The sequence below is a fragment of the Cnephaeus nilssonii genome, assembly GCF_951640355.1.
Source record: "Cnephaeus nilssonii genome assembly, chromosome: 21".
Taxonomy (NCBI): domain Eukaryota; kingdom Metazoa; phylum Chordata; class Mammalia; order Chiroptera; family Vespertilionidae; genus Cnephaeus; species Cnephaeus nilssonii.
The window spans coordinates 37,195,962-37,222,082 of NC_137092.1; the positions used below are offsets into that span (position 1 = coordinate 37,195,962).

Sequence of the window (26,121 nt, forward strand, 5' to 3'; positions counted from 1 at the left end):
GCCTGATCACCCCCTAACCACTCTGCTGCCAGCCTGTTTGCCCCCAACTTCCCTCCTCTGCCGGCCTGGTTACCCCTAACTGCCCTCTCCTGCAGGGTTGATCACCTCCAACTGCCCTCCCTTGCAGGCCTAGTCCTTATCAACTGCCCTCCCTTGCAGGCCGGGTGCCTCCCAACTGCCCTCTCCTGCTGGCCATCTTGTGGTGGCCATCTTGTGTCCACATGGGGGCAGGATCTTTGACCACATGGGGGCAGCTATATTGTGTGTTGCAGTGATGATCAATCTGCATATTACTCTTTTATTAGATAGGATAGAGGCCTGGTACAGGGGTGGGGGCCAGCTGGTTTGCCCTGAAGGGTGTCCCAGATCAGGTGGGGGTTCCCTTGGGGTGTGGGGCGGCCTGAGCGAGGGGCCTGTGGTGGTTTGCAGGCCAGCCACGTCCCCTGGCAACCCAAGCGGAGGCCCTGGTATCTGGAATTTATTTTCCTTCTACAATTGAAACTTTGTAGCCTGGAGCGGAGCCAAGCCTGGGGTTCCCTCCGAGGCCGGGAGCCATTTGTGTTGGGGTTTATAATTGAAACTTTGTTGCCTTAAGCAGGTGGGCCCCGCCAGGGTGTGCAGAAAGCTTTGCTTCCCCTGTTGCCGGCGGCAACCCTGGCCTGCTCTCTCAAGCTCCATTCTGCCGCCATTTGTTTGAATTTGTTTACCTTCTATAATTGAAATTTTGTAGCTTGAGTGGAGGCTTAGGCCTGGCAAGGGCAGGCAGAAAGCTTGGCTTCCTCTGTTACCTAGGAAACCTTGCTCTCTGTGGCTGTAGCCATCTTGGTTTGGGTTAATTTGCATGCTTGCTCTGATTGGATGGTGGGCCTGGCTTGTGGGTGTGTTGGAGGTATGGTCAATTTGCATATTTGTCTATTATTAGGTAGGATTGATTTCAGAGTGGAAGGGAGAGGGAAAGAGCCCACCCACCAACAGTGTACAGGAGTTCCCTTTCCTCCACATCCTCACCAATGTTTGTTATTTTTTTACTAGAGGCCCAGTGCATGAAATTTGTGCACTGGGGGGAGGTGGGGCCCCTCAGCCCGGTCTGCGCCCTCTCGCAGTCCAGGACCCCTTGGGAGATGTCTACCTGCCGGCTTGGGATCGGACCTAAGCCAGCAGTCGGATATCCCTCTCACAGTGTGGGTCCTTCTTGCAGTCCTGGATCCCTCACTCCTTACCGCCTGCCTGCTCACTGCTCCTTACTGCTTGGCTGGCGGGTCCTTAGCGCTGCGGCGGAGGCGGGAGAGGCTCCCGCTACCACCACTGCGCTCACCAGCCGTGAGCTTGGCTTTTGGCTGAGCGGTGCTCCCCCTGAGGTAGCACACTGACCACCAGGGGGCAGTTCCTGCATTGAATGTCTGCCCCCTGGTGGTCAGTGCACATCATAGCGACTGGTCATTCCACTGTTCAGTCAATTTGCATATTAGGGTTTTATTATACTAGTAGCCCGTTTGCACGAAGATTCGTGCAATAGACCTTCATTCACCTGGCTGCCTGCACCAGTTTTCTGCCGGCACCGGGGACCCAGGCCTTGGCTGTGGCCACCGCCTTCTGCCTTTTTCAGGGTCGGGGCTTGGCCCCGGGCAGTGGCCTTGGGCTCGGCCGCACCCAACATCCCTGCTAAGGATTGCAGGCGCCGACCCCCAGTGGTTTCCTGCGATCGGTGCAGGCTCCCCGCTGGTGCCCAAGGCCGGGAAAGCCTCCGCCCGAGGCTTTTCTGGCCTTGGGCTCGGCGGCACCCAGCGTCCCTGCTACCGATCGCAGGAGCCGACCCCCAGTGGTTTCCTGCGATGGTGCAGGCTCCCCACTGGTGCCCAAGGCCGGAAAAGCCTCGGGCAGCTTTCCCGGCCTTGGGCTCGGCCGCACCCAGCGTCCCTGCTACGGATCGTAGGAGCCGACCCCCTGGTCATTGCCTTCGATCGGTGCAGGCTCCCTGCTGGTGCCCAAGGCTGGGAAAGCCTCCGCCCCGAGGCTTTCCCGGCCTTGGGCTCCGCCACACCCCAACGTCCCTGCAATGGTTTCCTGGTGGGTGTGGTTGGTGGGCGTGGCTTGGGAGTAGCGAAGGTGCGGTCAATTTGCATATTTGTCTATTATAAGGTAAGATAGGATTTGTGTTTTTGTATAGCCAGGTGTGAGATGATACCTCGTTGTGGGTTTGATTTGCATTACCCTAATGAGTAGTGATGTTGAGCACCTTTTCATATATTTATTGGCCATTTACATGCCTTATTTGAATGAATGTCTATTCTGATCCTTTACCCATTTTAAATTTGGGTTATTTGGTTTTTTACTATTGAGTTTTGGGAATTTTTCATATATTTTGGTGTGTCTTTAAAAAAAAAACAGGGAGAAAGAGAGGAAGAGAGAGAAAAACACTAATGTGAGAGAGATACATCATCTGTTGCCTCCTGTTCATACCCCAACTGGGGATTGAATCCACAACCTGGACAAGTGACCTGACTGGGAATAGAACTGGTGACCTTTTAGTGCATGGGATGATGCTCAACCAACTGAGCCACACCAGCAGGGCTATATTTTGGATATTAATCCTTTATCAGGTGGAGGGTTTGCAAATGTTTTCTCCCGTTCCATAGGTTGCCTTTTCATTTTACTGTTTTCTTTGCTATGCAGAAACATTTTAGTGTGATGTAATTCCATTTCTCTTTTTCTGCTTTTGTTGCCTTTGCTTTCGGTGTCAAATTCAATAGATCATTGCCAAGACCAATGTCAAGAGGCTTTTCGCCTATGTTTTCTTCTAGCAGTTTTACAGTTTCAACTTTTACAAAAAAGCTAGGAAATACACTTGAAGCTGTTAGTGAATGTCTTACCCTTTATTAGAAGTCTCTTAGCCCAGGCCAATTGTGGCTCAGTGGTAGATCACTGGCCCTGTGCACCAAAGAGTTGAGGGTTCCATCCTGGTCAAGGGCATGCACCCAAGTTGTGAATTTGTTTCCCAGCTGCAGTCAGGGCATGTGCAGGAGGCAGTCAATGGATGTGTCTCTCTCACATCTCTCTCTCTCCCTCTCTCTCTCTCTCTCTCTCTCTCTCCCCCCTCTCTCTCTCTCTTTCTCTTTCTCTCTCTTTCCCTATCCAGCCCTCCTTCCATTCTCTCTGGAAAAATAAAAAGTCTTAGAAGTATGAGTGTTTGCCAATAGAGGAGGCTATTTCTAGAAGTGATGAAATGTTCTTGCCAATCAAGATGATGCCAATTTTTCTGTTCGGGTCCAAGTTCGTTGTCTCACAAAATCGAAGAATGAGTTCATGAACAAAGAGACGGTAAAGTAACAACGCTCTCTGCTGCAGAGAGGGTCCCAAGCAGGTTGCCATGGAAACTTCCTTGTCTCGGGGTTCACATGTGCCCTGCTAACTTCCCATTGGTAGGTTTGAAGGATTCTGCCCTAACATCCATACATTTTAATCCAGGATTCCCGCTTACGACTCCCACCTGGTGATTTCAGCCCAGGACCAGGGCCTTTGTTGCTGTGATTCCACGTGGGACAGGGTGTGGCTGAGGCACTGGTCTCTGCTCCCACCCACAGGAGTCAGTCTCCTCTCCTTTATTCTCCTCTCACCCTAGTCCTGCCCCTAACTGCCTAGCTGCTTCTATCTCCTCATAAAAGATGCTAATTACTTACCTTTCAGTTGTCACTAAAAAAAAAAAATCAAGGTTTCTAAGAGTTAAGAATTCTAATTAATTGGAAAGGAATTGTATAGTTTTGGTGAGTGTAAGTATAAGGTATGGAGCTATTTTTCGAAGGAAAAGAAAAAAGTAAGTTGTTCTAAAGCCAATTATTTCTGAATGGGCAAGAAGGTTTGTGAAAGTTGTAGAAAGGTTTGTGAATGTTACAGACGTGTTGTGAAGAGAAACCTTGAAAGGGAATTATGGGTTAGTTGAATAATGAATTTAATTAATGAAATAAACTTAAAGATCAAAAGTAAGCTAACACGAAGTTGGCGTTTGGTTCTTTTCCACTTCGTTAAAAGGACAAAGATTTTCCTCTTGCTTTACAGATATAAGGAGACATTTTTTAAAGCAATTTGGTAAATTAGATATTTTTCTACTTACCTAATCCCTTCAGAATTTGGTAATTCTTAATCAGTGAGTCATGGCAATATGTTTCTTTGCATGAATTGAGTAAGACCAGTTTCCAACTGAGATTTTATTAACCAAGGCTTTGACTGGAATGTCATGTCTGAGAGAGACATGGATTCTGGATGTCATCAAAAAGCCTTAAGGAATGAAAACTGACTTAGTTGTTGTTGTTAATCCTCACCCAAAGATATTTTTCCCTTGATTTTTAGGGAGAGTAGAAGAGAGAGGGAAAGACAGAGAGAAACATCGATGTGAGAGAAACACATTGATTGGCTGCCTCCTGTATGAGCCCCGACCGAGGCCAAGGCCAGGGAGGAGCCTGCAACCAAGGTACATGCCCTTGACCAGAATCGAACCCAGGACCCTTTGATCCACAGGCCAATGCTCTATCCAGTGAGCCAAACCAGCTAGGGCTGAAGACTGACTTTAAAGCTAATAATAAGCCTGTGGAGAAATGGCCTGGTACCTTATTTATTTACTAGAGGCCCAGTGCACGAAATTCATGAATGGGTAGGGTCCCTAGTGGCTGCTCCCTTCCCTGGCTGCCGGCTGCCAGCTGGGGCCTTCCTTCATTCCACGCCGCCCCCTGGTGGTCAGCGCACATTATAGCGAGTGATCGAACTCCCGGCAGATTTTTATATATATAGATATGGTTCATGGCAGTCTTTCCAGGTAAGCAATGAAGGGTGTGTTCCTGAGAGATGGCAAGGAAGGAACCTCAAAATATTTTGAGAACCTCAAGAACTTGAGGAATTCACCCAAGTCTATAGGTATTCGGCAACCAGGTGGCTTAGCTTATTTGCCCTGAGGGGCTAATTAAAGCTTAATCATGAGATTCCAGCAAAGCAAATTTAAAAGGGCAATTGCTATTATTGTGTTTATACAAATAATCAGGCCAAATTGGAACTGGGTTTAATACAGTAACTAAGTTGGTTTTGATTTGGCTCTTTAATAAAAATGAGATTAATTTAGGGGGAAATTAATCAACAGCCTTTAATACACAGTTACAAATATTAGACTCTAGTTAAATTACAAGCTTTTTTTTTCCATCTATAAACGAATCTGAATCCTGAATTTTTCTAATTTTCTTAAATATTTGACTACAACTCTTGAAACTAATGTTTCATTTTTCTCCCATCCTTTGACTTGAAATTAAAACATTTTTTCTTTTATCAGACCATTTGTCATAATTCTTGTCATTCTAACTTTTGCTCCAATAATACTGAAATTTGTAACAAGCCCTACTCAGGAAATACAACCCTAGACACCATGACAGCCTCTTTCTATGCCCAGGCCTCCTCATCCCTCTGATAGAAAGCAAGGATCTCTTGGCTCTGAAGGAAAATATCATCCCTCTTCAGCAGGAAGCAGCTATAGAAGAGAACCTGTGCCCCTTTTCTCGGACAGAATTCAGAGCCAAGATCCTTGAGGGGGGAATGTGGTAGACAGTTAGACATGAGCAGAGCAAGGATGATGGGCCAGGTACAGAAAGTCACCAGAGTGGGCAGCTCTGGGTGCCTAGCAATGGACAATTTAGGGTAGGCCCTTCCGCCCCTAGCATATCACTAGTCATGTGGTTTGGACACCCTCACCTTTTCCTCCCTAGAGATAACATCTAGGCCTCAGTTGTATTTCAGCTCCAGGCCCAGAGAAGCAGCAAAACCAGACAAGCAACACCGAGGCTGACCTCAGGACCAGCTGTGTTGACTAATGACCCTCTGCCCTGGCACAGACCAATCAATCAGTGGAGACATAGACCCTGAAAGGACACACCTGGAAAACTGCTGAATATTCTATTGAGATCTTTTCCTGAGACTTCCCCTAAAATCTCCACCCTAAAACCCCTAGAATGGAAGACCCAGCTTGCTCACTCTCCCGGGAGCACGCCTGCCTGCGATTTTCCCTTCCCCATTCCCCGACATATTACCATTAGCTTCCTCACTCCCAGGGCTCCCTTCTCCCCCGCCCTGCCTGCTTCCCTCCCTTCTCCCCTGTCCCTCCTGCTTCCCTCCCATCTCCACCGCCCGCTTGCTTGCTTCTCTGCAGCTTCACTCCCTTCTGCAGAGCTTGGCTTCCTTCTACACTGTCTTCAGTCTTCGCTCTGACCCTTGATATGCAAATTAACCACCATCTTGGTTGGGTTAATTTGCATACTTGCTCCTGATTGGCTGGTGGGCGTGGCTAGTGAGCATAGCGGAGGTATGGTCAATTTTCATGTTTCTCTTTTATTAGATAGGATATATATATATATATATATATATATATATATATATATATATGTTATACTGCACCTTCATGCATTCAGAGATCATAATAATCTGGCCACTCAGTGTATTTCCTAAGCCCATTTCTTCTATGAATTACTTCTTTACCTCTGTGATTTTATAAATAGAGGCCTGGTGCATGAAATTCATGCACTTGGAAGGGCGGGGGGGGGGCGTCCCTCAGCCCGGCCTGCGCCCTTTCGCGATCTAGGAGCCCTGCGATCGATCACCCCATAGAGGGAGGCCCCGCCCACCTGTCAATGGCCTGGCCCTCCTTCTTTGGGGTGATCGTGGGGCAATGGCAGGACCCCCCGACCAATCACATCCCACCCACCTGGGCTGGCCTGGCGCCAGTGGGTGTCATAGCATGGTTGTCCGGATGGTCCTTCCACTGTTCGGCCGTTCGGTCGATTTGCATACTACACTTGTATTATTATAGATGTTCACCTAGAGTTTGAATCTTGGCTCTGAATTCTTTCCTAGCCGGAACCCAAGTACCGAGGGTTGTTGAAGTACCCAGATCTGGTCTGACTCCACCTGGTGCCGTTCCTGCTGCCGCCAGGTGTCAGGCTGGAACATCCTAGGCACTGAATAAAGACTTGCTAAACTAAAAGCAGTTATTTTATTTGCCCGTAAAGAGACAGAATAATTTGAGAGGCATGCTAGAAATTTGGTCACAGTAACTCAAAAGCTGGATTTGAGGTAAACTGAAAACAGTAAGTGAAACTATAAGCCTTGTTACAAAAAGAAAAGTCCTAAGAATGGGGGTTGTGGTTTCAAGGGAAGTTGAAATAATTTTATTTGTTTTCATATGAGGAAGACTTGAGTACAATTGTAAAGGAAGAAGTATATGATCCCTTTTACACGTCCCTATTGTATTGTTCGTCTTTTTAAATTCATTATTCATCCAACAATTTTCTTATTGAGCACTAACTGTATGTGGGGAACTGGTACAAATGCTAGGAAGACTTAGGTAAATAAAACAAATAAATCCCCTCCCTTCAAGGAAACTGTTGCCCCCTCTTGATTCTAAAATTCCTTGAATTTCTTGAAGAAAGGCTCACTGAGCTCCTTGCCATCCAGCCAGGGCTCCTCTGTGCTCTGCCTGTGACCAGGCCACGGGCCTCACCTTAGGTCATTGGGCCTGTCGCATCCTATAGGCTGGATCTTCCTCCAGGACAAGGACCTCATCTCTTGTCCCTGCATCCTCAAAGAGGTGGGAAGAGGAAGACTGAATCTAGGAAGCAGGTCAACTCCACACAGGAAAGTTTATGTTTGCTTACTTGTTTTAACCTTAAGAAGCTGTTTATGTGCTAAGTATTTTTCTCCAAGTCACAGAGAAGCTTGGGTCTTGGTGGAGCTGAAAGGCCCTGACCTCTTGCTGATTCTGATACTTGATTATAAACGCAATGCCAACTGAATATTTTCATCTATACTAATAAAAGGGTAATGTGCGATTTAGACCAGACATCCTTCCAAAGCCACAGTGGTGGGGGCTGAGGCAAAGGTGGTTAGGGGCAATCAGGCCGGAAGAAGAGAGCAGTTAGGAGGATCAGGCTGGCAGGGGAGAGCAGTTAGGGCGATCAGGCCAGCAGGGGAGAGCAGTTAGGGGGATCAGGCTGGCAGGCAGAGGCGGTTAGGGGCGATCAGGTAGGCAGGGTTCCAGATAGGAGGGTGCAGGCCGGGCTGAGGGACCCCCCTCTCCTATGCATGAATTTCATGCACCGGGCCTCTAGTTTAATTAATGACTATTGCTATACTTTCTTTCGTGCAGTGCCTGAAAGACTTAAGAGATAATGGTAGAAATAAGATATTTAGAAATAAGACATATACTTCAGGGATTTTTCATCACTGTTGACTAAAATAAATTATTCCCTGAAATTCTTATGGATCTTTCCTTCCTCCCTATGTTAACAACCATCCACCCATCCCCATCTGTCTCTTCTCAGAATAGGCAATTTCCTGTTCCTTCATCTGAGGAACAATGGAGTGACAATGAACTCACAATGCCCCCTCCTGGCCTACCCGTTCCCTAACAAGGAGCACATATATCCACTCTTGCCTGACCCTCTTTGCTCTCTATAAAAAAAGAAAAACAACAAAATGCCCCCACAAAAGTCAAATGTCTTTATTTTATATTTTTAAAAAAAGTTTGTACAGTTTTAGTTCCTATGTTAAGAAAAAAAAAATCCCTAAAACTGCCATAATGTTTAGATTCACTGCAAACTGTAAAAACAAGCATTTTATATATTAAAAAAAATTTACATTTTACAATTTTCTACATGCATGCACAAGGTCTCAGTTCTGTAACCCTCCCACGCCCACCCACCCCCAAAAAAAAAAGGAAAAAAGAAAAAAATCTAGATCCAACAGTAGAAAATTCTACATTTACAATCTCACTTGGAAGGGATTCAAAAAGCCCCCTTCCTTCGCGCACAGAACGAATCACAACAATCACACACCAGGACCAAGTCCATCAGCAGATGCTGCCCGTGGGGAGAGCCGAGGAATGAGAAGACAGACTGACAGACAGAGAAGCAGCACAAACTCTGGGAAATGGATGTTTGAGCTGAGACGGTCAGGGACCTAATGTCTCCGATGCTTGATGACAAGCACAATGCAGGGTTTGTAAAAGGAATTTGACATGGGGGGGTGGTGGGGGGGAGAAATGAAGGGCTGAAATGGTGGGGGATGGGAAGAAACATGAGAGATTACAGGGAAATAAACAGATCACGAAGAGTAAGGAAAGGGACCGATGGGGACAGCCGCAGAGTGGCGAGGTAGGTGAAGGAGTGAGGCACAGTGTCCTGGTATGGAGGGACGGGGGCCAAAGTGATGGAAAGGAACGCCTAGGAGGTGTGAAGGGGCTGCACAGGATGCCATGAAGTCCAGAAAGAAAGACCCAGCCACGGCATCCCCTGGGGGTGGGGGCGGAGGTGGGCACGCCCCCACAGGGAAGAATGAGTGACGGGACCGGAGACGGGAAGGACGCTGCTCAGAGGGACTTAGTCAGCTGCACGCCCCACAGCAATTCACAGCATGAAGACAGCCTCCCACAGAGGAGAAGAAAGGACACACAGCCACACACTTGACAATTCATCCTGACATTTTAAAAAATAATAATAATAATCAAAGAAGATAAAGATACCACAGTTCTGACGCAAAGGACCAAAACACTATCATTCTCAGTCGCGGCCCTTAGTGCTTATACGGAGAGCTGGGGGGGGCGGGGGTGGGGTTCTTTTTGCTTTAGGAAAAAGGAATGAAGAAATCACAGTGATTCAACACATGGCAGGTTCTTAAAATAAACACTCCCTGCCCCTAACCCAGGGCAGCAACGAAGACCCCCCCAATCGTCTCCCTCTCCAACTCAATCCTCAAACCACATGTCCCACTCCTGCCCACGGCGGCAATGACCCCAGTCACCATCCAGGCCCCGTTTCCCAGGATAGCGAGGTATTTAGAAATGTGACCCAGAGGGGCTCCTCCAAAACCGGAAGGAAAGACACCTTCCCAGTACCCCCAGGAGAGGACGTCCTTCCCTCAGGTCTATCCACAAACCCACAGCCCCAGCGGGAGGCGGACTTCCGGGCCCTGCCTAAGGTCAGCCCTGGCTGAAGAGCCCTTGCTTAGTAAGTGGTGGTGGGTGGGGGGGCGGGGGGAGGGCAGATGTGCTTTTCCAGAAAGGACAGCAGGAGAAACACCAGTCGCTAGGCTCCACCAAGCCCAGGACGGCCAGAGAGGATGCCTCCCTGCTGAGACATCCCTGGGGGATCTGACCCCAAGCTGCTCTCTGCAAGGCAACAGCCAGTGAGTTTTCCGGGGAAAGATGGGCCTGTAAGGGACACTGTGATTTATTCAGAGGGTAAGACCCAGAGGCACCCTCCAGCCCAGCCACCTTAAAGGTCTGCCACGTGGGTCCTGGCTGGAGGTATCTGGATGCGTCCCAGTTCTACCCTCCCCCCACCCCACCCCCTGGCTAAAAACTACATGGTTTCAAGGCTCAGATTTACACTGAATCTATGTATTAGAGGGCCAGCACATTTTGCTCAAAATGAGATGGAAATTCTCAAGAATTCAGATTGGGTGCAAAGACGGTAAGAGCTAAATGGGGTAAGGGGCTACATACCCACAAAAGGCAGCAATCCTGGTCCTTCACCCCAATACAGAGGGAGACCAGAGCCCAGAGAACCAGGCAGAGGGAGGAGGGGACCCTGGCCAGCCAAGGAAGAGAGACCCCTGAGACAAAGAGGTGGACTTAAGGCAGGGGACAAGGAGGAGCTGCTGGCTCCCCCCAAGAAAGAGATGAGACAACAGGTCTCCGGAGCTGAAGGAAGAGACATCGAAACTGGAGGTGGCTGGTGAAAGAAAGAACAATGTTTGCCTAAGACCACCGGGGTGGGGTTGGGGCCCACAGGCAATTAATTCTGTGCAGGAGTCTCCATGTCATCCTGTGCTGGGAAGGGGAACCTGGCCCACTGAGATGTTCACAGTGGAGGGGGGGCAGGGATCTCTCCTGCCCTTCCCTCAGGGGCTACCCAGGAAAGACCCATAAGAAGAGGGGACCCAGGAAAGGAGGTCACAGATGGTTTCTGTCTCAGTTTGCCCGTGGTCACGTGTGACCACACAGGTCAGAAGCAGACGGTGGAGATTTCAGGGTCAAGACGGGATCTTCCCTTGCCCTGAATATGTATGGCTGGATGCGGGAGGCTCTAACAGCTGGAAGCAAATCATTCTGGCGGGGGACCCCTAACTTTGGGGCGCTGGGGGAGCACACAGGCATGCCCTTGCCCCAAGAACTCAGGATCTGTTGCAGGTGAGTGAGCAGCAGGAGGGGCGGATCGCCTGCCATCTGGAGGTCTCAGGAAGCTGCTGCCCTGGAGGAGTTTGGCACCATGGTTCTCTGCAGTCATGTCTGTGTCCCCCAGAGGCACCCTGTCAGGAGCCGCTGGAAAGAACAGCCACGAGAACCTGGGTTCGAGAGTGGGGGCTCAGGAGAGCCCTGTGCACTTTCAGAAAAGACAGTCATCCGGGGAGAGGAGAGGGCGGGGGAGAGGCACTGACTCCTGCAGGGCCTGGGAAGGTACCAAAGTGAGGGGGGCAAAGAGGGCACGTCCCAGGTCCTGATGACAGCAGGATGGTCTCTCCAGGTTCACCTGGGGTGACTGAGGAAGAGGGGAGGGGACAGGGGAGGGGTAAGTTAATTCAAGTAAAAAAAAAAAAACACAAAAAAACACACGAGCGGGCGAGGGCTGCAGGAAAGGGGCTGGGCCTGCGCGCCCGACCCTCCCCAGCGCCCAGGAGCCCGTCTCCCGCGCCCACTGCCGTGACACAGTTCACACCGAGGTCTCAGACTGCAGCCTCATGACAAACTTGTGCGACTTGGGGTCCACAAATTCCTCGGAGAGTTTGAAGAATGGAACCTTCTTGGTGCTGACCACCAGGCTGAAGTCCTGGCGTTTTAAGAGGAAAACAATGCCATCCTTAAGGCCGTTGGTCACCGGCTCCTCGCTCACCAGAGTCCACTGTTTGGCCAGCCAGCGTTCCTTGTGGTACTGGATGGTCGGTCCGGCTGCCAGGTACCGCTCCAGGAAGGCCTGAGAAGGGGAGAAGGAGCCGCGTCAGAAGCTCTCCCAGCCACCCGCCACCCTGCATACCCTGGGGCTCCACTTCCGAAGGCGGCCAGCAGGCCCCGCTCACTGGGCACTTGGTCTCAGAATGTCATAGCGGCAGGAAGGCTGAGATTGTCTGTGTCAGACCCTTGCTTTATAAACGAGGAAGTGGGAGCCCACAGAGGTGATGTGGCTCAGCAGGGTCGGGACTGGACCTCAGCTCTCCTAACACGGTGCTCTGCTCTCCCCGCTTACACCATGGGATGATCCGGGCAAGCCTTCCCGCCTTCCTCCTTCCTCTCCACCCAGCTGCCATGGTTAGTGTCGAGCAGGCCTGCACCAGCAGAAAGCTGGAGGTGTCCTGGTTAAAGTGCAGTGTCTTTCGTCACCCATGCACCAAGGATGGCTCAGGGGAAGCAAGACTAGGAAGTGGGCAAAGAGGGGAGGGGTGGGTAATGGCTCAAAATGGTTCAAAGAGAACAACAACAACAAAAATAAATCTGCTGCCGAAACCGGTTTGGCTCAGTGGATAGAGCGTCGGCCTGCGGACTGAAGGGTCCCAGGTTCGATTCCGGTCAAGGGCATGTACCTTGGTTGCGGGCACATCCCCAGTAGGGGGTGTGCAGGAGGCAGCTGATCGATGTTTCTCTCTCATCGATGTTTCTAACTCTCTCTCCCTCTCTCTTCCTCTCTGTAAAAAATCAATAAAATATATTTTAAAAAATAATAATAAAATAAAATAAATAAATCTGCTGGAAGTGAAGGGGTGAATGTGGGATTTTAGATCTGGAAATTTCAGCGCTTTTCTTGAGATGAGAAACAGGTCTCAGCCTTTCCCCAAATAGTCCCAAAGCTCTCCCTTCTCCTCACCACTAAGAACTTTAGCCCATGCAGAGATGGGTGGATGGGGTAGAAATGAGAGGAGACTATAAGAAGGTTGGGGGAAGGGGAGGGGGAGAGAGAGAGAGAGAGAGAGAGAGAGAGAGAGAGAGAGAGAGAGAGAAATGGAAAGTAAAGAAAGAAGTGAGAGAATATGGGAAAGAGAGCTGGAAAGAAGGGGCCAGCACTGGAGGAAGCAGAGGATGCTGGGAGGAGCAGGCTCACCTTGGGCGTCATGTCGTGTGTGATGCAGAATTCCAGGTGCTGCAGGATGCTCTCCATGGTGTGGTAAGGCTGCTGCTTGGTGGTCCGGAGGTACTTCTGCATGGCTCGGGCCATGGATGCGAAGATGGCCTGGGCTGCCTCCCGGGGGTCCATCACCTCCCTGGGGTTCTTCTGCTCCTCTTCCTGCAGCCGCTTAATGTGAGTGAAGGCCTCCTCCACCGCCACCACAAGCCTGGGGGACAGGAGGGGTCTGGAGCAGACGCCCACCTCTCACCTTCCCCCCGGCCCCAGCCCTCCAGCAGCCACAACAAGCTCAGGCCTTGGTGCTCTTGAGGAAGCAATAGGAACCCATGTGCAGCCGAGGGCTGGGCTTTGGGGACTATGTGTATTCACATAAGCATATGCTGTTGAGGGAGGGGGAGGGATTGTCCCCACTGGGGACAGGAAACAGCTATAGAGCTCAGTGAGCACAGCCCAGGGACTCAGAGAGCATTCGAATGTCAAACCCAGAGAGACAACGGAGAACTGTGCTATGGGAAAGACCAGCATTGCAGCAAATGCTAAGAAAAGCCTTCTTAAATGAGATGCTCAAATCACACTTCATGGGGGGAGGGGGAGCGGGTTTATAGATACAACTACACCAAAACGACAGATTTCTATTCAACCACGACAGCATGGACAACATTAATGAACATCTCCTGGGGCAGAGGATGGGGGGAATGCAAAGAATTTGCTACAAATCAAGAAGAAAAAGGCCAAACACTACAGAAAAATGGGCAAAGGAGATGAACAAACAATTCGCAAGAGGCCTAAAAGGCTAAAAAAAATCTATGAATTAATCACTTGCTAGTAATTAGAGATATTTAAAATGTAAATAAGATATTACTTATCCAACAAAACGAAAAAAATTAGGAAGAGGGCTATAATCCAAATATCGGTTAGGATGTTGTGTGTATTCAATGAACTACTCTGCAAAGAGAGGATGGCACACGTTGCATATTGTAGGCAACATCAGTGAATCTCAGAAACACAGTGTTGCCTGGCTGGTGTGGCTCAGTGGTTGAGCATCGACCTATGAACCAGGAGGTCATGGGTTCGATTCCCAGTCAGGGCACATGCCCAGGTTGTGGGCTTGATCCCCAGTATGGGGCAGGCAGGAGGCAGCCAATCGATGATGTTTCTTGCTCATCATTGATGTTTCTATCTTTCTCCCTTCCTTTCTGAAATCAATAAAAATATTAAAAAAAAAAAAAAAAGGAAAGAAACAGTGTTAAAGAGGAACAGGAAAAATAAGCCAATTTACATTAAAAGCAGAGAGAGACACACACCAACACCAATATTCAGAAGCCCTTCAAATAGCTTAGAACAGGATCTTGGGCTAAGTAAACCTGTGCACCCCGACAGGTTCTCTGTGTACATCGACAGTCCCTCTGTTTATTCTTTCGCTTCTCCTAATTGTCTCAGTCAAGTTCCTTTGGAAATGATCCTCTTGTCTCAGGTGAACCAAGGGGAAAAGTTCTCCTCTGCTTACACCCCAGGTAATGGGGAAGGAAAGGGTCCCTTTGGTGGTGGCCGTGGAGAAGACCCAAAGACCTTAGGCAAGGCAGAAGGTAAGGGAGCAGGGGACATCTCTGGTTTCCTTCCATGACGGCGCCTTCTACGACAACTGCAAGCACACTGGGATGCTGCAGAAATGGGGTTGATGATCTCTGATCTAGTGCAGAGGACACCAGGTTTGTGGGAGGACAGGCTAAGCGCTACCTTCCTCCCTTGAGACCTGGAGATCGCGTGGGAGGAGGGGCCTGAGACCTTCTGCTCCTCCCTGTAGAAATCCCGACAGACCCAGGAGGGACCTGACAGCAGTTGGCAGCAAGAAAGATTCTTCAGGTGTGACTTAAATTCACATAATAAGCCTAACCGGTTTGGCTCAGTGGATAGAGTGTCGGCCTGCGGACTGAAGGGTCCCCGGTTTGATTTCGGTCAAGGGCATGCACCTTGGTTGTGGGCACATCCCCAGTAGGGGGTGTGCAAGAGGCAGCTGATCGATGTTTCTCTCTCATCGATGTTTCTAACTCTCTATCCCTCTCCCTTCCTCTCTGTAAAAAAATTAATAAAATATATATTTTTTTAAAGTATTTCACATAATAATGTGAATGGGAAAAAGGCAGCAGTGAGGACAGCCTTTATGAATTTACCAAGATTTGGCACTAGACCCTCATTTTTGCAGGTAAAAATGTACCATCTGCTGAGCAAGCTTTCAAGATCTGCTGGTAGGAGATCTCATCAGCCTCAGTCCCTGCTGTCACAGGGGAGGGTCACATCCTTTCACTGGCTCCCTGGCCCACTGTGGTAGGTGGAATTCAAAGACGTCTCCATCCACCTCTGCCAGGTTCCCACTCCCGATGATTCAATAACATCAGCACATTTTGAGGATAAAATTAAAGTGCCAAATCAGCTGACTTTAAAATACAACATTGGGTCCAGCGGGTGTGGTTCAGTGGTTGAGCATCGACCCATGAACCAAGAGGTCACCGGTTTGATTCCCAGTCAGGGCACATGCTCAGTTGTGGGCTTGATCCTCCATATGGGGCATGCAGGAGGCAGCCAATCAATGATGTTTCTCTCTCATCCATGTTTTTATCTCTCTATCTATCCCTCTCCTTCCTCTCTTTCTAAAAAAAAATCAATAGACAATATTTTAAAAAATAATAATACGAGATTGGACCGATGATCAGTCAATATGGAAACATAGATAAACAGGATACTCACTGCCACATCAAAATTACAACTAAAATACAGAACAACCATCATTCAGAACCACCTGAAATCTAGCTGAATGGAAATCCCACAACTAGGGAATTAAAGAAGAAGCACATCAAGACTGGTAGAAGGGACGGAGACTCGCGGCAGAATCAAGGAACCGGCTGGTGCCACACTCACATGTGGTGGTTTACTATCAGGAGGGAGCCCAGCCAGTGTGGCTCAGAATTTGAGCATTGACCCATGAACCAGGAGGTCTCAGTTTGATTCCCGGTCAGAGAAAATGCCCAGGTTGCAGGCTCGATCCCCAGTGAGGAGTATGCAGGAGGCAGCCAATTGATGATTCTCTCTCATCATTGATGTTTTTATCTCTCTCTTCCTCTCTGAAATCAATAAAAACATATTTTTTAAAAAAAGAACAGCAAAAAGAAAAAAAATCCAAAAATATAAAGATAGTGTAAGGAGCCTCTGGGACAACTTCAAGTGTATCAGCATTCGCATCATGGGGGTGCCGGAAGGAGAAGAGAGGGAGCAAGAAATTGAAACCTATTTAAAAAAACAACGACAGAAAACTTCTCTAACCTGGTGAAGGAAACAGACATACAAGTCCAGGAAGTGCAGAAAGTCCCAAACAAGATGAACCCAAAGAGGCCCACACCAAGACACATCATAATTAAAATGCCAAATATTAAAGACAAAGAGAATCATAAAAGCAGCAAGAGAAAAGCAGTAAGTTACCTACAAGGGAGCACCCATATGACTGTCAGTTGATTTCTCAACAGAAACTTTGCAAGGCAGAAGGAGAGGCAAGAAATATTCAAAGTGATAAAAAGCAAGGCCCTATAATCAAGATTACTCTACCCAGCAAAGTTATCATTTAGACTTGAAGGTCAGATAAAGAGCTTCCCAGACAATAAAAAGTTAAAGGAATTCATCACCACCAAACCAGGATTACATGAAATGTTAAAGGGTCTTTTTTAAGAAGAAGAAGAAAAAAAAGATAAACTTTGAACAATAAAATGGTAATAAATACATATCTATCAACAATTGAATCTAAAAATCAAAATAAACAGCCCTAGCTGGGTTTGCTCAGTGGATAGAGCATTGGCCTGCGGACTGAAGGGTCCCAGGTTCAATTCCAGTCAAGGGCACATGCCCAGGTTGCAGGCTCAATTCCCAGTAGGGGGCGGGCAGCCGATCAATGATTCTCTCTCATCATTGATGTTTCTATCTTTCTCTCCCTTCCTCTTTGAAATCAATAAAAATAAAATTCAAAAATAAATAAATAAAAATAAACAAACAAGCAGAACAGAAACAGACTCACAGATACAGAGAACATTCTGAAGGTTGCCAAGTGGGAGGCAGTTGGGAGAATGAGTGAAAAAGGTGAAGGGATTGAGAAGTACAAATTAGTCGTAGCCCATGGACACAGACAATAAACAGGTGAAGGCCTGGGATGGGTGAGAGATGGGTAATACTCTCAATAATAAAATAAATTTAAAAAGAGATTCACCTATCATCTGAAAATAAATAAGTAAAATACGAGATTGTTATGATGGACCTGATCTTATGTGAGCCCTTTCAAAGCAGTTTTTTTCGGGCTAGAGAGCCCCTCAAGAAGACAGCAAACTGCATGTTGTGAGTTGCCAGGTGACAAGGTTCTGCCAGCAACCAGTGAGCCTGGCAGACAACCCAGGCTCAAATTTCAGCCTGTGAGACCTGAATGGAGGTCCAATGAACCCCACCTGACACAGGGACCGTGAGGGAATAAATGTGTGTTGTTTTTACTGAGCTGCCTTCATAGTGATTGGCTTTGGCAACAACAGAACACGAACATAACACCCTCACCCTTATCATTGCTCACTTGTCTATTTCCAACAGTTACAGAAACCTGACGGTCTTCCTCTCCTGAGCCCACCCACACCTACTGCCCCCCAGGGACCTACCTGGCCCTCCGCTTGCGCACCCTCCGCTCGTGCTCTGCCTCCTCGTAGTAGTACTCATTGTGGCTGTTGTCCCGCCTCCGGGCTGCCGCGGCGATCACAGCCCGGGACTGGCCCGTGGAATTGTTGGTGCTGTTTTCTGCACAGGAGCAGGAGAGAAAGGGGATGGTCACGTGGGAGCATGGCCTTGCTTCTCGCTGCAGGAAGTCTGGAGACAGCAATCTGACACATCTGAGGAAGCTGTGACCGCCCCCAACAATACTTCCTGTTCCCAACCCTTGTGGCCACTTCTGGGACAGACCCACAGGAAACAAGGTGGCACTGGAGGCAGAAGCTCTGCACATGTTCCTCGCCAGTGCAGGAGGTTCTGGAGCTCAGAGAGCCGAGGGCTTAGGACCAGGGCAGATGAGCAGACGCAGAGGAGCCAGACTGGGGGGTACACCATGGCATAAAGGGACAGCAAGTAGGATCAGCAGCTAAGACCAGCCACCTGGAGTCAAGGCAAAGGACAGAACAGAAGAGTCTGGGACAAGGGCCGAGGAAAGGAGGAAGCAAGGGAAGGAGGGGGGCGAGAGAAACAGGGCGGAGGTGGTTTGGAGTCCTGCTTGGGAGGAGACGAGGAGGGCTGAGGAGCAGGGCCGCTCACCCTCTCCGAGGGAATACACCTTGAAGCCAGAGACTTTCTTGGCCAGGACGGACTTGGGCAGGTTGAGAAGGGCAGGGTTGTAGACGGGAAAGTCATGGTAATACTTCTCCAGGATCCACACTGCCACGCGTTGGATGCTGTGGGGGAGACACAGGAGGGGAAGGGAGCAGGGACAGACAAGGGGCGTAGGGGAAGGGAGACATCAGGGCAGGTTGGTAGGGCAGGAAAGGACACGGGACAGGGACAAGCTGCTTCCGAGAAGCCTGGCTCAGGGCCTGAGGTCTACTTACCGGGTTCCCACGCCTTCCCCAGGGCTGGGCCTCCTAGTCCTTCCCTGCCGTACTGAAGCCCAGGGGAGAAAGGGCATTGGGCCTGGGTCCCCAGCCAAGGGTCACTCATCCCTTTCAGGATTCCCGCCCCCAAGATTCCCTAGAGGATCAGGAAGTGCTCCTGACACTCTGCATGGTCTGGGAGCGTCCTGCCCACAGCGTGGGTGGGGAGGGCTGAAGAGCTTTCCTCCTTATCTTTGGCTCTGAGGGTCCCTCCTCTGGCCACTCATCTCAGTGACCACTCACCCTGTGATCACAAGAGGCTGTGCCTCCAAGAAAGAAATAGTACGGTGACTCCCCAAAAGCCTGTTTGTGCCACAGCTTTCGCCTCTTGGGCCCACCCCGCTCCAAGATCTCTGATTGTCTGTTCATCCGTTCACCCCCTCCTGTCTCAGGACCCTGCGCATCAAGCCCCAGACACTGTCTCTCTCACACACACACACACACACACACACACACACACACACACGCTGCGTGCAAAGTGCTGAACTTCTCCCCACACGGCCCTCCCAGCCCAGCATCTCCGGCCCCATCGTCACGCTGCCCTGCCCCGCGGTCCCCGCAGCCTCCGCCCCAGGCCCCGCTGCCTGCTCCCAGGCGCTCCTACCTGAGATGGCCCACGTTGTAGAAGCGGCTGGCCCCGTCAGTGGAGCGCACGACCTTGAGCGTGAACTGAGGCTGCAGCTGGCGCAGCTCCAGCAGGACCACGGCCAGGTAGTGCACGAAGAGCAGGGCGTCCACCAGCGACACGGCGAACTGCACCACGCCCTGGTAGCTGCGCTCCCGCGCGTCCAGGATGCGCACCCCGTAGAAGAGCCAGTAGGAGACCACGAGCAGGAAGACAAGCACCATGAGCAGGGCACGCAGCACGAAGACGCGGGGCAGCGAGGCCTTGGGGCGGCGGAAGAACAGGGCCCAGCTGCCCAGCAGCAGGATGAGCAGCTTGAAGGCCACGGAGATGAAGAGGCCCTCGCAGGCGGTCCCACAGGGCTCCAGCTCCTCCCGCCACAGCAGCGGGGGCAGCAGCAGGAAGGCCAGCGGCGTGAGGAAGGAGAGCAGCGCCAGCGTGGTGCCAGCAGCCACCCCCAGGTGGCGGGAGCAGTCCAGCGGGACGCTGTCCTCCATGTCCTTGGCGATCCGCGTGAGGTCATCGTGGGAGATGCTGTGCTCTGAAGTCCCTGTGACTACCGTGGTCGTTTCCCCCCAGTTGTCATCCTGCGGCCATGGGGGCGAGGAGCACGGGGGAGAGGGCGCGGGGAGAAGGACGGAGGGAAGCGTGGGAGAGGAGAGGGAGGAAGAAGAGAGGGTAGTCAGCCAGGATGAAGCCATCAGAGGGACCGAGCGCCCTGCGTCCACGCCGGGCCTCTGCAGGAAGAGGACACCTGAGACCTGGGCCTGGGGGCTCTTCACACTGGTCAGCAGGGCAGCAAAAACTGCACATGCACAGAGGACCCTCAGAGCAGAGGGCACAAGAGAGATGCCAAGGGAGATGCTCGACAGCGACTGGGACCTGAGGTCACACTCATCGGACAAAGCAGACAGGAGACCCGCAATGCCAGGCGAAGCAGGTAACGCCTATTCTCCGGGCACTGAGAGCCACTCGAGGCTTCAAAGGGAGTGATTGACAAAAGCAGTGTGGTGAGGAAAAGGGGGCACTGCGGGGAGGGGGAGGGGGAGGGGGGTGATTAGTGCAGGTGTGGGGACATGGTCAGACTAGGACCGCTCTGGCTCTGGGGTCTGCCCAGCCAGCTCTGCTGGGCCAGCTCCATGCCCACAGCACAGGGGCTGCCTCTTCCGGGAGGCAAGGGGGTGGACAGTCTGGGGCCCCCAGATGCCTTCCTGAGGGGGGTCCACTCAAGCTGCTTCTCTAAAGAGGCTACATGCCATCTCACAGAGGAGCCCAAGACTGTAAGTGGAGCAGTGTCCATGCTCTCCACGCCTGGACAGCCCGGGGTACGGAGTCACATCCTCCACCGGGGATGTAGGTGACACGGCGGAGACCCGGGGCCTGCCTGGCAGAGTCCGTGCCTAAGAGACTGAGGAGGCTCCTCTCCCACGGACAAGAGGAGAGTCCGACCTGAAAGGAGGAAGTGGATGCACTGACCGCTTTCAGCTCAAGAGACAGGGTCCACTCCTCACCCAGGCACATGGCCTGCCCTTCCCAAGGACCAAGGCGTGGGAACCGCTCCCCACAGCAGGTGAGCCCACACCTCAGGGTCACTTCAAGAACTCGGGAGGCCAAGTCTCGGGGAGAAGACAGGATTGCGGAAGAGGGAGAAAAAGCATTTGCATCTGGTATTGCTCTGTCCCCAAGATCCAGGAAGTCCCAATGTCAGTCACAACAAGTTCTTGTGAGAATAATAAAGGGGGGCTGGGAATCCCCTGCCCCATAAGATGCTCTCAAGAAGAAAGAGGAGGAATGAGACACGGGCAACCTAGTCATCTCACATCCTAGCTCTGTCCTATTCTCGAACCGTGTTCTGCCACTGACCTCCCTAGCAGGTGAGCACAGCGGGCCACAGGGGTTAGAGCAGGAGTATCCGTGTCCTGGAGAACTCTTCCCAGCCTCACTGCTCCTCCCTCCCCTTTCTCCATCCACTCCTCCCACATCTCATTTACCCAACACCCAGGCGATGCTGTTCTACAGACCGACACCAGAGGGTGCCAGAGGGCCCGCGCCTTAAGGCTTCAAAGAAAACTCCCGGGCAGCCCATACCCCAGGCCCCATCCAGCCGCCACCCTCCTATTCTAGATTCCCAGGAGCCAGACTGACCAGCATTGGCCAGAGGAACCAGGGAATCCCCTACACAGCCTAGGTCACCCCCACCTCTCTGAGGATGAGGAATAAAGACACTGCTGCTTCCAGCGGGATTTCTACTGAAATCCCCTCAATTCCACTGAAACAGTGTCTGACCCTGGGATGGACACACACACACACACACACACACAGGCCTTTCCAGAGCTGGGTCAGCCTTCCAGCCCCGCCCCTCTGGTGGGCCTCCAGCTTCGCCAAGGGTCAGTCTGGACACACCCAACCTGCACCTCAGCCCCCTGACACTCACCCGCTCATCCCCGCGAGTGGACTCGTTGTCCAGCAGGGGCTCCCCTGGAGCCTGGATTGTCACCGACTTATCCCCGCGGCTCCCATCTCGGCTCTTAGAGCGGTGTCGGTCCCGTCGGTCCCTGCAGCAGAGGCCAGGGGAACAGGCACTGAAGGTCAAGGGGAGGACCTGGGTCTCCTCACAACCACCCCTACCTCCCCACCCCCCACCCCCGTCCCCGCATACCCGCCGCCGGAGCCTCCCAACCGCCCTCCGCGCCTGTGTCACCTGTGCTTGCGGGAGCTGCGGGAGTGGCCCGACTTGTAGGAATAGCCCGAGTACTGGGACTCGGTGTCCATGGCGTCGGAACGCCGCGCCTTGTAGCGCTCCAGGGCCACGGGCTGGGGCCTCTGGGGGGGCCCCACAGCCACCTCCTTCAGCACCGGCTTCTTCAAGCCGAAGGGCACCTTCAGGAAATCAACCGTCACCCTGAGGGACTCTATCTTGCTGGACGGGTGGGCTTGTCTCGGAGAAAATCAAGCAACGGCCCCTAGGGAGAGAAAGCAGCGAGTTAGGGGCAGGAAGTCCCGTGGGGGGGTCAGCACAAAGGAAGACCACCCCGAACGGCAGCCGCAGCAAGCTGAGAGCCCGGCCACTGCCTGAGACTCGAACATCCAGGTCCCTGCTCTATCCAGGCGCCCAGTGCCTCCCGCCCCGCATCCTGGAAAGAGCCCCTCCCCAGATTGTGCCACGGGCTCAGGGTGGAGGAAGATGCCAGCAGAGACCTCCCAGAGTGACCCAACCCTGCAGGGGAGACCCAGGGCAATGTTTCCCTATTCTCAGCCAGGGAAACTGAGGCTCAGAGAGGGCAGTGCTGGCCAGGCCAACAGGCTGGACCAACGGAGACCAACCCAGAGATCAGGAATCAACTGGCTTCAGTCCAGGAACTATCCCAGGCCTCTTCTCCACCTGCAGTCATGGCCCCGCCTCACAGCTTCTCAGTCTGCCCACAGGGGGCTGTCTATGGCTATTCTCGTGACACCATCTCCCGGCATGTACATCAAACACGCCTATAGCTATGGTCCAGGTCACGATGGCTGCTTCCCTGGAGGCTGAGTGTCTGTGTGTTTGTGCATGTATGTACTAGGCGGGGTGAGGGATGGCAAGTAGTGAGGGTTCAGGGAAGCCAAAGGCCAAACATCCTGAAGTGAGCAAGATGGTGAGTTTATCTGTCTATCTGTGGGCTAAGGGGCAGCATCTTTCCCCTCCACGTGCACATTCTAATTCTGCAGAGGACAATGACCTCTCCTTCCCACCTTTGCCCAGCTCTCACCCAAATCCTGCTCCTTCTTCAGAGCTGCCCCCAGCCCTTCTCAGAAGCCCCGCCGCCCACCCCCACCTACTCAAGCACCCAATATCCTATCGTCTGACCCGACCCCACCAATCATCCTCACGCACTGAGGGCTGATGCCTGAGCTTCACTCGCTGAGTCATCAGCTCTTTCTTGGGCACCTACGAAGAACCATGCACAGTGGGTATCCAGGGGTGAAACAGGCCCCGCGTTTACAGTCTGGTGGGGCAGGTGTACCCTGAGCAGGAAAACAGGTGAGTATAAATGACTAACTGTAGACTGAGGAAGGGAGAAGACCAGGAACCTATGAGAGACAACTCTGGGGAGGAGGGGCTACTTTAAACTGGGTGGCTCTGGCCCTAACCGGTCTGGCTCAGTGGATAGAGTGTCGGTCTGAGGACTGAAGGGCCCCAGGTTCGATTCCCGTCAAGGGCATGTACCTTGGTTGCGGGCACAACCCCAGTAGGAGGTGTTCAGGAGGCAGCTGATCGATGTTTCTAACTCTCTATCCTTCTCCCTTCCTCTCTGTAAAAAAATCAATAAAATATATTTAAAAATTAAAATAAAAAATTGGGTGGCTCTGGAAAGTGTTTCTGAGAAAATGACACCTATAGTAAGCCTGAAGGAGAGCAGGAGTTAACCAGGCAGCGCGGAAGGGGAGCCACGGAGCAGAGAATCATTTGTGGGGGGGCCAGCAGTGAGGAGCTAGCGGTAGTTTGTGTTTTAAGGAGCTGGAAAGACCAGCGGAGCTGAGGAGGGGAGAGAGCAGTGGAAATGGGAGCTGGAGAGGCAGGGGCCAGGTTATCACAGGCCCCGTGGGCCCAGCGAAGAGCTCGTGGGCTGTTTTAAACAGCGGGAAGGCTGCGAAGGACTTGAGCTATCAGACATGAACGGAAAGGGGGCAGAGCAGACACAGGGAGGTTAGTATGGAAGCTCCTGCAGCCATGCAGGCTTGAATGGGCAGAGCGGCAAACGAGGTAAGAAATGGTCATGCTTGAGCCCAGAGTTGGTGGTAGCATCCACAGGACTAATGAGGACTGGCTGAGGGGGAGCAGGGACCTCTGGCCTGAGCAAGCGTTGGTGGCAGTGCCCTTAGAGGGCAGGCAAGACTGTGGAGGAAGCAATCTGGCCGGGAAGACGCTGCGCTCCATTTCCAGCGTGCCGAGTGCATGGCCTTCGAGGCAGTGGAGGAGGCAGCTGGTATCAGAGGAGCTGGGCTCAGAAGCTGGGGCTTCCAGATCATGGGAGTGAATGGGGTCACCTAGGGAATTATGTAAGAGGTCCCTGAGAACCCCAATATGTACATGTGTCCAGCGGAAAGGGAGCAGGCAAAGGGCTGAGAAGGTGAGCCCAGAGGAGTGGGCTTCCATGCAGCCAAGGTGGAGTAAACCAGCCAGCTCAAGGGCTGCTGAGAGGTTGATTCTGTTCAGAACTAAAATGAGTTTGCTTTAGCCCTAACCGGTTTGGCTCAGTGGATAGAGCGTCGGCCTGCGGACTGCAAGGTCCAGGTTCCGGACTGCAAGGCCCAGGTTCGATTCCGGTCAAGGGCATGTACCCTGGTTGCAGCCACATCCCCAGTAGGGGTGTGCAGGAGGCGGCTTGATCAATGTTTCTCATCAATGTTTCTAACTCTCTATCCCTCTCCCTTCCTCTATGTAAAAAATCAATAAAATATATTTAAAAATACTTTGTGTTTTAAAAAAAGAGAGAGAGAAATGCTTTAAAAAAAAAATGAGTTTGCTTTGTTTAGTTGCTACCTTTTCCCCAATGAAGTGAAACCATCGCCAACTTGCAAACGGGGACTGGAACAGTATCCACCGCCCTCCCGTGGGCACCGAGCAAGTCACTGACACGCACCTAGTAAACAATTATGCCTCTGACTCTCAGGGAAAGGGCAATGCATGCCAGAAGATGAAATCAATGCTAAGCCCATTCATTGATCCTAACCGAATTATCTGGAGGCACTCCGTGGTCTGGTGATGTCTGTCACATCCCCATGTCAAGGCAAGTGTGTGACACAGACACGCCTTGGAGACAGAGATGTAAGGCCTTAACCCAACCCGACCTTTCTAAACACCCTTACCACAAGCAGGGCCCTTGGTCATCGCTCTGTGTGCAGTTTCCACCTGCCTCCTGAGAACCCATTCTACTGGATTAGTCCTCAACATACAGCGTGAAGCAAGAGTATGTTTACAGTTGTGAGTACGCAAAAGAGAGTTTATTCTTGTTTATTATCATTGTATTATTTTCCACATGAACAACTGTAAACCTACTTTTGCCCCACCCTGTAGTTAAGATATCTCCCTTGCCTCTCTCTTGCTATGGTTAAGCCTATTCTTTAAATATATATATATATATATTTGTATTGATTTTTAGAGAGAGAGAGGAAGGGAGAGGGAGAGAGAGAGAGATAAACACTGATGTGAGAGAGAAACAGCAAAACATTGATGGGCTGCCTCCTGCACGCCCCCTACAGGGAATCGAGGCCACAACTCGGGCATGTGCCTTTGTCTTGGAATCGAACCCACAACCTTTTGGTGCACGGGACAACGCCCAACCAACTGAGCCACCCTGGTTCAGCCTATTCTTTGTCCTCCTCCTAAAAAAGGAATTTCACCAGGAGGTTCAAAGAGAGAAAGTGGGTTACAGACCAACGTGGGTGGAGACATTAAGGGGAAAAGGACTGTCATTGAGGTACAGAGCCACCAGAAACCAGACTCTCCATCTCCTCATCCACATCCAGACACTCTCATTGGCCACAGCCATTGGCAAAAAAAAGTTTGGAATTTGCACCCAAGGATCTGCCTTCAAAACCTAGCTCTGTGACCCTGGGCAGGCTACGGCTCTGTGCTTTGTAGTCTGGCAGGCTCAGCAGACAGGGAAAATAATAATACATACTGGATGGGGTGGCTGTGAGGATCCTGGGGGTGAGAGCA

The 26,121-nt window shown here is 51.3% G+C and overlaps 1 protein-coding gene across 1 annotated transcript in view; it reads right to left on the reverse strand.

Moving 5' to 3' along the window:
* Positions 1-8,732: 8,732 nt before the first annotated feature.
* Positions 8,733-26,121, reverse strand: part of VANGL2 (VANGL planar cell polarity protein 2) — a 29,180-nt gene continuing 11,791 nt past the window's right edge. The window contains exons 2-8 of the mRNA XM_079762197.1: positions 22,123-22,384; positions 21,856-21,976; positions 19,401-20,008; positions 18,465-18,601; positions 17,822-17,957; positions 13,116-13,347; positions 8,733-11,996 (exon numbers count right to left, since the gene is read on the reverse strand). Coding sequence (XP_079618323.1) covers positions 11,736-11,996; positions 13,116-13,347; positions 17,822-17,957; positions 18,465-18,601; positions 19,401-20,008; positions 21,856-21,976; positions 22,123-22,193 — 1,566 coding nt within the window. The 5' untranslated portion in view covers positions 22,194-22,384 and the 3' untranslated portion in view covers positions 8,733-11,735. The remainder of the gene's footprint in view (positions 11,997-13,115; positions 13,348-17,821; positions 17,958-18,464; positions 18,602-19,400; positions 20,009-21,855; positions 21,977-22,122; positions 22,385-26,121) is intronic.